The sequence below is a fragment of the Corvus brachyrhynchos genome, unplaced genomic scaffold (genome assembly GCF_000691975.1).
Source record: "Corvus brachyrhynchos isolate BGI_N302 unplaced genomic scaffold, ASM69197v1 scaffold467, whole genome shotgun sequence".
In the NCBI taxonomy this organism is placed as follows: domain Eukaryota; kingdom Metazoa; phylum Chordata; class Aves; order Passeriformes; family Corvidae; genus Corvus; species Corvus brachyrhynchos.
This window is the reverse complement of record NW_008239309.1, coordinates 2509890-2522594: the sequence shown is the minus strand read 5'-3', so window position 1 is coordinate 2522594 and position 12705 is coordinate 2509890. Positions and strand designations below refer to the sequence as shown.

General features: G+C 43.8%; 1 protein-coding gene across 1 annotated transcript; it reads right to left on the bottom strand.

Moving 5' to 3' along the window:
• Window positions 1-2774: 2774 nt before the first annotated feature.
• On the bottom strand, window positions 2775-10311 carry DMRT3 (doublesex and mab-3 related transcription factor 3). Its single transcript, XM_017740723.1, has one exon. The coding sequence runs from the start codon at window positions 6929-6931 to the stop codon at window positions 5969-5971; it is 963 nt and encodes a 320-aa protein (XP_017596212.1). The 5' UTR covers window positions 6932-10311; the 3' UTR covers window positions 2775-5968.
• Between the last annotated feature and the right edge of the window lie 2394 nt (window positions 10312-12705).

Here is a 12705-nt window from a genome sequence, read left to right as displayed (position 1 = left end):
TGTTGCCAGGGAAGTTGCTAACTGTACAGTGTGAACAGCTGCAAGCACCCTTCAGGAGCCTGTTCCTAGTGAGTGAGTCAGAAGATCAATAAGCAGAGGCAGAGAAACTTAAATTTTTATTACAATGCTCCCTCAGGTACAATGGCCTGTCAGGATTGCTTCTGCATCCCTTGTCACATGAGTCGTTTAGCCTTCATAAATGATAAAACATCTAGATTTGCCAAATAGCACAGAAGTATTTCTGAGTATTTCAATTTCTCTTTTATGTTTTTCTGTGTAGGATGAATTTTATCTCTCACTCTTCCAGGTTTATACTCACCATGGCAAGAAGGAATGTCAGCAATGTGCAGAGGGATCAGGCTCCAAAGAAAGATGTTTCCAAAAGTGGGTTTGAGCTTTGCTGTGTGCAACAAAGCAGGAAAGCTTCTATCAGTTACCACAAGCACCTTCACAACACGCTGCTGCCACACTCCTCCCTTCACTCTGTCTTTCTCCCATTGACGTGGGCCCACTCCTGAGGGGCTGCAGCCCCCAAGCTGAGGTCATACTGCTGGCCTAAGTGCCGCGGTCTGCTCACCCTCCCCAGAGAAAGGAGACCAGCTCCTCCTGAGTCTGCACACCTCCCTGAGCCACACAAGTCCTAGAAGAATGAATAGATTTCACTGTGTCTTAAATTCTGCTTTCTCACTCTTCCTCAAACTTTTGCTGATTCATGTATTCATTGCCTTGAGGGAAAAAAAAAAAAGGGCAATTAGTACAATTTTGTCACGAGATTTCTGGTTTTATCTAGGTGTTACAGAGGAGAAAGTTGGAATGTATAAAGTCCATAAACTCAGAAGAGGAAGGAGGAAATAACCCAAACAGTATTTACCTCAGGTCTCACAACTTTTAGCCATTTTATGGCAGTTGTTTGCTCAGGACTATCTAAGTATAATCCTGAGGTTTTCAGGAAAACTCTTGCTGAAGGCAGTCACAGTTCAGACGTTGAAAAGCTGTAGCCTCTCTCTCACAGAGAAAACAGCAGAAAGGGAATCATACCATACACAATCTGGTAAACACTATGTTCTGCTCTCTTATTTACAGAACACTTAAACTCTTTGAGAATTTTCAGATAAAAACAATTAAATCCTTGTAGCAGTTATCTTTATCTCATGGAGGGGGAAAATTCTTCCTCGGGTTATAGGGCAGAGCAAGGATGTAACCCTGCAAAATTCCCCCTATCTGTCGGCTTAATCTTCTGCACAGATTGCAAAGAGATAAAGTAGCAAACCACACTCCTAAATTGCTGTAAATGTTTTCTTTCTGTTGCAGATTCAGGAGAGCCCAGTCTCTGGCAGCAGGACTCTTTAAAGTATCTCTCCCTCTGTAGAGGCCAAATCTTTCTGTACATGCGATTCTCTGTATCCATCCTCCACATGATTTGCTTCCTGATAATGATCTAAGGGTTGGATTCTCCACTTAAGATCAGGTTTCGGCCTGTCTACAGGCATGCTTAGTGAATAGCTGTGGCTGTGGCTCTCAAGCACTGCTGTTAATGTGGAAATTAATGAAATTAATCTCTAGTGAGGGACACAACCATCAACCAAGATTCCTGTTGTAGCATGTATGCAACACAGAGTCATGCATGGAATCTGTGACAGATTCCATGAAATGCTGCAGGGAGCACATTAACAAAACATCCTTTAGGGTAAAGAGGCTTGTCTTTGTCATCTTCCAGTGGCAGACTAGTGCAAGAATGTTAAATACTGTATTAAGTTAGTTTTTATACGGAAGAGAGAAGAATGATGCGTCAAAGTTAAGTGTCCACTAAAATTGAAGTTTAGATAGTATGCATTCAGAAATAATTTTATTTTCCAGTAATGACAATATGCAATATCACGTAAGAAATGAAATTGAAGAATTGATCTTATTCTTCAAATACAGGATAGCTTCAATATTAAAATTAACATATAAATTTAGCATCAATCTTATTTCCCCACTCAGTCTGCTGAATAAATGCACATAAAGAATGAATCACTGAAACAGTATACTGAGAGAATCAAAGTCATTTTTCAAAGTTGTCAGCACAAATGTCAGGTGAGCCTGTTCACCAAGCATACAACAAATGTTGCAGAGGTGGCCCTTCAGACCCATAATGAGGACAAGTCAGGGACCCCCAGGAAAGCAGCACAACACCAGCAAGGACAAGGCAAGGGATTGTTTGGCGCAGGACACCCCCATTGTGCTGTGCTTATCCCTGCTGTCCGTCTGACTATTCCCTTATCTACAGGTATGAGAGATACCAGAGAACATGAGCATCGCATTAGAGCTCTCCATGGCATTCCTTTGAGGGAGAAACTATAAATGTTACATCATTGTTGGCCTTAACCACCTTGTCACAGCTAGAGGTCAGCTAGCAGGGATTTGGCAATGTGCCTCTGGGGCAGCCCCCAGCCTCTGCAGCTCCCACTGCACTGGTGTCTGGTGGGCCTGAGACCTGGACAAGCAGAGCCATGAGCAGAGAGAGCTTCCTGTGACATTGCCCAGAGAGCTGACAATGAAATCACCTCTCTGTCAGGAGAAAAAACAGTCTTGGGGCACCCCAAAGAGGCTCCTCAGTGGCTGCTCAGACAGGAGCAGGAGCTGTGCAGAGGGCACAGGGCTGAATGTCTCTTGCTCCAAGAAAGACACAGCCACACTAGCACTCAAAAAAGACCTCAAAAAAACCCCAACAACGCGTTGGATTCTGAGAGCCAACAGAGACTTCACCAGGCTCAAGGCATCCTTCTTGATACTTTTTTTTTTTTTTTTTGGGCCTCGGGGAGCTTCTGAGCCTCAATGCTTCCAGCTTCAACCCAATGTCCTCTCTCCCTCAGCGTGAAGCACTTGCTCCGAGGCGGAGATGCCCCTGTTTGCCACAAGATGGAGCCAGGAAACGCAAGTTCTAGGTGGTGTACCGGCCGACCTTCTCCCGGGTCCCGGAGTCGTGGGAATCCCGGGAAGCTGCACCGCCACGGGCGCTCCGCGGGCTCCGGACCAGTCCCGCTGCCGCCAGCTGCGGTGACACGGCTGTCACCGACCTCGGGGAAAGCACAGCCGGAGCCATGGGGAGGACCGCCAGCTCTGGGGTGGCCGCTGCCGGCCCGGACTTGATGGGGCTCCAGCAGAAAAGGGGTTTCCTCTCCCCGCGGCTGCCCTTGCTGGGATGGTGGAATTGCGTGGGCAGCACCCACCAGCACAGCAGAGGTCTGAGGAACAGGTCCCAACACTGTTGTCGGCAGAAAAAGATTCCTGCCAACATGCCAAGAGATCCTTAAAAATTTTATCTGCCTGTAGTGCCAGCCTGGACAATACAACTGGATGAACAAAGCAATTTCTCAAAGATATCATTGCAGGCCAGTACATATTTTTGAAAAAAAAAAAGAAAAAATCTCCTGTATAGCTAAAATATTGTGTGTTCGAACAAAAATTACTGTCCAACATTAAAATTTGCATTTCTTGTTTTGAACAGGGATACATTTGCTTTATTTAAGGAAAAAAGTATTTGTCAATTGAGTCAAAAGTTATTTTATAACACCACAGACAAGGATCATTTTAATTTGTTTCCTTTTTCGGAAAACTGCTTGTCAAAAGAGATAGAATTTTAAAAATCATACCGTCAAATCTGCATTTTTCACCACAAGTGTGATAATAGTTAATTCCATGTAAGCCAAGGGCCACCTTTCTTTGAAAGACGTGTCCCAATTGCAAGATGCCAAAATTCACTTCTCTGAAAACCCACAGACCACAGAGGGCATGAGCTCTTGCAGGTACCACAGTTTGGTCCTTCTGATGAAGATGATTCAACATCTGTAGCAAAACAAATACACAAAAAAACAAGCAAAACAAACAAAAAAACTCCACTGAGATTTCATTCAATGTACAGTGATGCCTACGATTTCTGCAGGAAGGAAATCTGCTCAAAACTGGAGCTCCTGGGCCTATCTGCTCTTACCTAGCCTTTGACAATTTCTCTACGGTGTTGGAGCACAGTGTTTCACTACCTCCTGCCTTTCTGTTCACGAGATCTATTTTGCATATTCCTTTTTTCTCTGGAGTGGCTGTAAGAGGAATTTGTTTGTAAGTGCCATGTGAATGCAGGCAAATCTGTCAGTACACAACTGAAACCGTGCATTCAGGAAAGCTCTGGATGCTTTCAGATTTACACTTCCATAAGGGAATATTTTTTCCTCCCTTCCCCTGCTTTTATGTCTTTGCTCTGTAGCATAACCAATAAAATGCTTTTTTGAACAGATTGGAAAGTTATGCAAGATAAAGTATCTTTCGGTTAATTTATCCCCTAAGGAAAATAAAGTCATTATCTTATTCTCCTTTTTGTGCGTATGCAGTACCTTTATAAAATGAGAGATTTACTGTGTGCACAAGACGTACAGAACATGAAATGCCAAATGAGAACACAGGCATTCGTATCAACAGTGACACCAGATAACATGCCTGATACATTTATACAACAGTTTTAAAGCCCATCTGCTTCAGAGTCCAACTTCAGGGTGGCCTCACCTTTTTTTTTTTTTTTTTTTTTGGGGTGGGGGACTAATCCCTACACCTGAAAGACCAGAGAGTCATTTCATCTGCACTCAGAGGTGTGTTTTGTAAAAGTCAATTGTCAAGCATATGCAGTCACTTGTGAACAGTTGAAAAAAAGACACTAAAAGCTTAACAAACTTCTAAGTGGACATTAAACTTAGTGGCATTCCTCATCAGAAGCAATTCCTAATGTTACTCAGACACACATAAGATATGCAGTGTAATCAATGCATGCAATCATGCAATAAATTTTTCAAACCATTACTTTTCTAGATTTAGGGAAGCTGCCATTTGGCTAAACACTATTTTAAAGAAATGCCCGCTATTACATCCTATTTCCTTTTTGTACTACTTCTACAGTATAGGAAAAAAAGACGCTTCTGAAGTATTTGGAGAGCCTTTTGTTTTCTTCTTTCTGTGATTGTAGCAAGCTCTGCTTTACTCAGCTGAGCTTGGAAATGTCTGCAGTACAAATGCAAGAGACCTCAGCTTCCCTGATGACAACTTTTGCCTAATCTCAGTTGCAAGTTACAAGGCAGGGAAGCAAAACTCAGACTTGGAAAAAGAGGTTTCCTCTGACTGCAGCTGCTGGAGCTGGACGTTTTAACCCTGGCTGAGAACTAATCAGCTCTCTATCTTCAGAATGTTATTTGCCCAGTATAAATGACATAAACCAAGATCATCATCTTAGTTTATTTTTCTAGAATCCTTAGCATGCTACATTAACCTGACAATGCTTAATCTGGTGTTCATTTCACGATACACTTCATGCAATTCACAGCTGTAATTGGTTTTACACTGACATTACACATTTCGACCTAGCCATGGGAAAAGAATAACTCTTAATAATATTTCTCTGAAAAGTGTCCAAGCTCAAACAGCACAGAAGCAGCTGATGTTAGTTGCATGTGTGTATTTCTTTCTTCTGCCTTTTGTTTCATTGCAAGGATGATCACTGGCATAAGATTATAAGGTCCTTGTTTTAGTCCATTTGCAATTGAACTACGTTTGCTTGATTTCTTATGTCCTGAGGAGTTCTCAATTATAAAACAGCATTCAAGTATTCTAGTTTAACATCCCCATTTTTCTGAGTTAAGGAACAAAGTAGACCTTGGGCTTCTATTTCCATTATGAGTCTTCTAGAGTCCCATAAGTGGTAGCCATAAAGTCTTCCTTTGTAACACACACTCAGCACTAAAGCCAGAGTATTGCTATTTGGCATTATCCAGTGAAGTGCAAGAAATTAAATAAGTTACGTCTTTATTGCTATAGTACAATACCAAGCAAAGTCACTTTTTAATACAATTGCAAGAGTTTTGTAGAGTATGTGTCCCTCCTCTTAGGGGCCAGGAGTTCAGCTGCACTGTGAGCATCGCTTAGCTGTCACATGTCAAATGTCGGTCTAAGAAGATGTGTTGAGTATTCTTGAGTCTGAAGAATCAGACCTTTCCTCATAATCATCCTCTGTGTAAATTGGTTGCTTAGACACAATAGGACATCCATCATCAGGAATCGAGATCCTAGGATCTTCTGACGAGCGGGAAGGAAGGACAGGTGAGGTTCGGAAAACACTGGCTGAGTTGCTAGAGAAAGGACTGACATACTGGGACCGCAACTGGTACTGCTGCTGCAGCGTCATGGTGTTCCACAGGGTGACGTCGTTGGGCAGGAATGGGCTGGACTGGTTTCTTGCCAAAGTGTTCCTCAGCATCAGCGGGTAGCGTGGTGGCTGAGGGAAAGGGTGCTGCAAAGGTACAGCCAGAGGATTTGGCACAACATTACTGGAATCAGCAGAGAACCTCAGCGTGTCAGGAACCCTAAATGCCGAGCCCACAGACCACTTGGAAGACGAAATAGGATAGGAACTCAGTGTGTGTTCAAAAATATGCCCGTTGGAAGGCAAAACAAGACTATCAGATTCTGCAGAAGTTCTCTCTCCGCTGGCCACTGAAGACCGACTAGACAGGAGAACCTCTACAGCACTCACCAGATCACCGCCACACCCCTTCAGGATCAGCTCTAGAACAGTTGGCTTTTGGTTAGGGAAGATCTTTTTCAAGACTTCAAGTGGAGGTCTGTTTGCTTTCAAACTGAATGGTAGGGAAACTGTCCCAGAAGGACCTTCTATCAGGAGGTGGTTCTGCTCTGGGTGGTACTTGGGGCTATCTGGACGGTTCTCTGTGCTCCCACCATTTTTCTGAACTGCAAAACCAACCTCATCCACTGAAACAATTTCAGGGCTTTCAGGGTTGAAACAACTTTTGGCTTTAGTCATGTCTGGGGAACTCCTTTGGTCTGTGTCTTTGTCACTGTAGGTCTCAGTACTGTCTGCTCCACTCGCATCACCCAACCGCTCCTCATTCATGTCTGCAAAGAGAAGTCAGAGAAGTTAACAGAAAACTGAGGCCAAAAGCTTTTACAGAGATTTGAGGATGCTGTCTTCTTAAAGTGAACAGACCAGGATTCTAAGGGGAAAAAAGTGCTTTTTTTCAGAGATCCTTCCAAAATTAAGGTATCTTTGCAACATCTCATGAGAATAAAACTGCAAAAGAATAATGTGGCCTGATCTAGGCGTACTCTGTCTCATTCTCTCATGTGCAAGCAAAGAAGCTGTAATCATTTTTCTGCTGCATCAAAAATGCTATATACATCCTTTCTCACTGGTTACAAGGCAGCAACACACCACCAAGTTCTCAGAGGAACTTTAGCACTTTCACATCGTGATTCCTCACTAGTTCGATCTCATTGTGAGCTGAAGAGGGCACTTAGGAGATGAAAATTCCCTCTGCAGCTCCAACAGCATTGGTGGAACCATTCCATTATAAGTACAGGCTGAAGGTTTAAAAAGTCTTCAAATAAATAAATGCATCCCAGTTCTGGCTCTGAAGAAACTGGTTCCTCCCATAGAAATTGGTTCCTTCCACAGCAAGGATCACAGGTTTTCCTCTAAACCCTTAAGTGTGGCTGATGCCTTGTCCCATTCAAGCACATATTCTAGAAAATTCTGATTTGGAGAGGACATCTGGAAGGCATTTGGTCCAACATCCTCTTCAAAGCAGGAGCAGCGTTAGACAAAGAGCAGGTTGCTTGTGTCCCTGCTCCAGCTGAGTTTTAAATAATTCCAGTGATGGGGACCCCACAAGCTCTCTTAACAATCGTTCCAGGTATCTTGCTTTCTGTGTGCTAAACTAAGAAGGATGAGAGCTGAGTATGGAGCTGAAAACAAGTCCATTGACCATGCCATCTCCAGATGGACACTCAAAACTCTTTGGTAATGCCTGACCAGGGTATGGGATCCTTTGAAATAAGACTCCTTGTCAGCAAGAAGGGAAGAATGCTTGCTTTTGCAAAAGGGGGTCAATATACTTGCTTGTGATTGTTCATGGTTATTTCCCAAGAACACAGTTCTGCTGGCTTTTCTCAAAGAGCGCATTGATGATACTCTTGGGAAGCATCAATGCATGGGGACAGGATCATTTTCCAAACTGCAGCTGACAGAGTCTACTTTAACTGCACAGGGTAGTGCTTTTGAACACACAAATGGGAAGGACTGTCTGCAAAAACCAATCCAACTCTTTCCTTGGTTTTCCAAGCCCCTGGCAAACACCCCAACTAGATAAAGTAGCTGTAAGAAGCAAGCAAAGATTCCTGAAATGTGCTGATGATCCCACCTGCCCAGCTGAGATGCAACCAGTTAGAAGTGTGCAAGCACCTGAGCCTCAGTGCTCACCATCTCCTGCCTTCCTCTCACCACAGGAACAGGCAGGGCATCTCCTCATCCATTAGTGGGCTAAGTGTAATGTTTACCAGATCAGCATGAAAAAATACTATTAAAGCAATTTATCCACCCGATAGAAAGAAGTCAGGGTCTGAGCAAGCCCGAGCTGAGCAAGAATACACTATGCTCACCACAATGGGAGTTACAAAGAGGAGATCCTGGCGAAGCACAGGACAGTGTGAGCATGGCAAAGGAAGGTTTTCCTCATGGGGATGGATGCACCTGGCAGAAATGATGGGCCATCTTACAGAGATTGGGATGCTGCTAATTTGGGCTGTGGAAGGTAAGTGTGTAGCTGAGGAATACAGACGCCCTTACAAAGACCTCACTCCTTTTAGCAGGATAACCTGTTTGGGGAACCGGTTTTTACACTGGTTACGCTGTCTGTCTAGTGCAGAGAAGCAGCAGCTCTGCATGTTGTATATTACAGACAAGGCTGTGTATGTTTCCTTTTTCTCACACACTCAGCGCATCAATCCTGCTTTAGCAGCCGAAGTAGAATACAGGAATTGCTGCCGATAGCAAACTGGCACGTGCCTCCTTTTGAGGAGGTGCTAAGGCATTGGCACAGCTCATCCACTATTGAGAAAACGTGAGACTCACGCTACCTTTCCCTTCTAATCCCTTCACTATGCATTTGTTACAAATCTTGGTGAACGGACAATTTGTGTATTGAAGGCTTATCGGGCAGTCTGAGGACATCCAACTACCCTGTCCCTGTCTTGACAGAGTTAGAGAGGCTGTTAAGGGAGATGATAGCCCTAATTTTCACATAAATAGATTGCACTGTGGTGACCAATATTACCAAATGGACTGAGTGCAAGGAGGACATATTTCAGAAATACCTCATGCTCACGTTTACAGTGTATCTTTGTGGGAAAAAGTACTACTGGGGAGGAAAAAAAATGTGTTTATTAAAAACAAACAAACAAACAAACACACACACACTCCCAGATCAGGTAAGATATCTCTAATATATTCCCTGATCCATACAAAACGTTATTTTCAAGATATTTCAGAATTGCTTAGTTTCCTGTACACTTAAAAATGTCCTTATGAGGCTTGCCTAAAAATTTTTCTTACAATTCTGAGAACTTGTCCCACTGAATTTTGCGTCGTTATCATCAGGAGACCGCACAGATGCCGGCTCTTAGCTTTTGCACAGGGATAATCTCCTCGAACAGCACAGGTCATAGCGACGTATCTCACCGGGCTGTTAGACTTGCAGGAACAGACGCGGAAAACGAGATTTTGGTGATTTAAATCGAAGCGCTGCTATTAACACATGGAGGATTACCCTCTGTTGGCTACCACTGAGCATGAAGGCTGTTGTATTTTTCCCTCTGCCTTTTTTGAGAGCATTTCTGGCTGCCGGTGTCAGGCGGCTCCATGCCCGGGCTGGGGCGGTGCGCGGTGTCACAGCCCGGGGCCCGAGCCTGTCGCACGGCAGCTCACCTGGCCGGCGCCGGGGCTTCCCTCTCTGTTAGGCTGCGCTTTAACTGCTTTCTCCCCATCGAAACACCCCTTGCCCGCTACGCTGAGCGCTCCGGGAGAACCAGGCGTGCTCCGGGGACTGTCCCCAACCCTCCATGGGAACCGCCGCGACCGGGATTTTCGTTTGTTTAAAACTGGCACAAAATAGACATGGCCAAATAAACAAAAATTTGTGAAGATACATTGTAAATGTCCCTACGTGGGCACTGAATTGTAGGCATATTGCATGCATGTATTAATTGCAAATGTTTGTATTTTCAGGTACAAAAACAATTTTGTATTTAGAACGTACAACCTCCTGCTCTTCACCAAAGCTTTTTTTTTTTTTCCATAATTCGTAAGTTTCACATGAGGATGTTCTAGACTTCAAGAAAGAAATCTCGTCCTCAGACATTTTACGTTTGTGGGTGTTTGGGTGTTGTATTTTGTTCTGTGTGAGCTTCGACTTTTTGCTGTATTTTTAGTGGTGGTGGTGTTTGGTTGGTTTGCTGCCTTTTTTGGTTCTTTTTTTTTTTTTTTTTTTTTTTGGTGGGGCTTGTTTTGCCGTTCTGTGGGGTTTTTTTGTTTTGGTTTTGGTTTGGGGAGGTGTTTCTTTGTGTGGTTCTGGGGTTGGGTTTTTTTTTTTTGGGGGGGAGAGGGTTGTTTTGTTTTGGTTTTTTTTCTGTGATTGTGCGTGTGTTGGGTGGGGGGTTTTTTCTCCCAACACCTTCTATTTGAAATTGTCTGCATTTAAGTATCTAGTTTGTGATTCGTGGGAAAACTAGGGAAACTGTTTTCCTACTGATATAAAAGATGGGGAGTATTCACCAAATAATATGCATGCAGAGACACCAACCCAGATCTACAGAGATGCAATGCAAATACAGATGCACGTGAAACAGAACAGTGGGAGAACTGTACATGCATTTACAGTAAAATACAAATTAATAAATAAAGCTGATACGAATTTGGCACAATATTTACCCCAGTTCTTCTTGATTATTTATACATTAACAATCGTGAGTAAAGTGTTGCAAAGGGGCCAAATAAAATTAAAATAGGTGAGGGGGAAAAGTTATTCTCCTCAAGTTAATAACTTGTCTGGAAAAGTTGGTCTAGTATTTTGGAACCAAATTTGCTTCTTCGATATTCCCACCGCTGACTCCCTGTTAAAACACCTTGTTCTTTGATTGTTAGGACAGCTCTTTTCGCAACAGAGATTTTCTTTTATCTCAAAAGCACCTGCTGTTTTCCTTAGTCGTATTATTAGGAAAGACTGATACCACAACTAGTATAACTGCACAAAAAGCTAAGGCTACGTTTTTGGTGGGACCTTTTATGTTTGCTTTGGATGAATTTTTTGACTGGTGGGTTTGATTTTTTTTTACTTTTGCTGTCTGTCTGAAGGAGTGAGCTGTTTGTTAGTTTGATTTGGGTTGTTGGAGTTTTTCTTTTGGTATTGTTTTTGGTTCTGGTTTTTTTATTACTTTCACTTTAGACTTTCTTCCCTGTATTCGAAGGTCTAAATACTCTGTAGGAGACTAATGACTGTTCTCAAACTAACACAGAGACAGCTGCGCTGCATTAAGAAGCTGTCTCTGAAAATATCAGACGACCGAATATAGCATTATATTGTTTACAAGTCTTGGTAACTACTACTAAGGAAATGCAACATGCACTCATGTGGGCAAGGAAAGTTCGTGAGCATGGTATCAGGAGGAGGAATCATTCCAGGTTAGCAGAGGCAGATGCAACAGGGGTTGTTTCTAGAACAGAACTTCGGAACTGTCCCACCGAAATGGCTGATTGTAGCAGGAATCAAAGCAAACGGATCTGATTTTGCCAGACATCGGGAAATATCCCTTCGTCAGTGAAAAAACTTTTCACGAGAATAACGTCCTCGAGAAGGAAGGGGTCGCGTGTGTGTTTTAGAAACCGGGTAGACAGGAGGTTCATGCCCTGTTTTCACGGCAACTTTTACAGTTAATGGGGAGAGAGGAAGAGAAAACCCTGCCGCTCAGAGCACTCAGGATAGTTGGAAATAAACAAGTCTTGTGGTTAAACAGCGTCTGGTGGCAGGTGACAGGAGGAACCTCTAAGGAGATATTTTTTGCTTTGCTCTCATGCATCCTCATGTTCATAAAAAAACTGGGGGAAAAACCGTCGGTGACAATCAGGGGCCGGGGACCACGCGGGTGAGTTCTGTGTAACTAGAAAGGCTCCCCGATGGTCCCGGGGTGCCCCGGTCTCCCTAGCCCGGCCTCACCGCGGGCGGGAATGGGGGCAGAGGCAGCGCCGAGGGCCTTGATTTATACAGATCTCCGTTATGTTTTGTTTGTTTGTTTGTTTGTTTGTTTGTTTTTTCTCTCCGTAAAGCTGTTATCAGAAAGTGCTGACTGGCTGGCAAGGAAGAATTTCTCATCAATACACTTTGATTGTATTTTGCAAACAAAATGCCTGTTGCTTGGTAACATTTCACTTGAGCCTGACCTTCCCCAAAAGTTATTGCTATCAGATTCGATTTTACACTCTCCTCCCGTGATTACTGTAATCTTTTAAACCGGGAAGTCCATATATCAGGATGAAGGAAAGTTGAGCGTGCAAGTTAATATCGTTCCTATCCGACAGATTTATATCGTGCTGGCGCATGGGAACTTTCATTTTCTCGAAGAAGCAACGCGGGTTTTTCTCCTTCTCTCCCCACCTCCTCGGCCTTATCCCCCGCCACCTCCTCGCAGGGAGGAGGCGGCCCCGGCCAAGCGCCGCCGCGGCTGCGGAGAGCGGAGAGGATCCGCGCTGGCGGGAGGCTACGACTAGTGGGAAATTTGGGCAAATACCCCCATGCCCGGCCCTGGGGAGAGGCCAGCGGAACCGGGCCGCGATGCGGG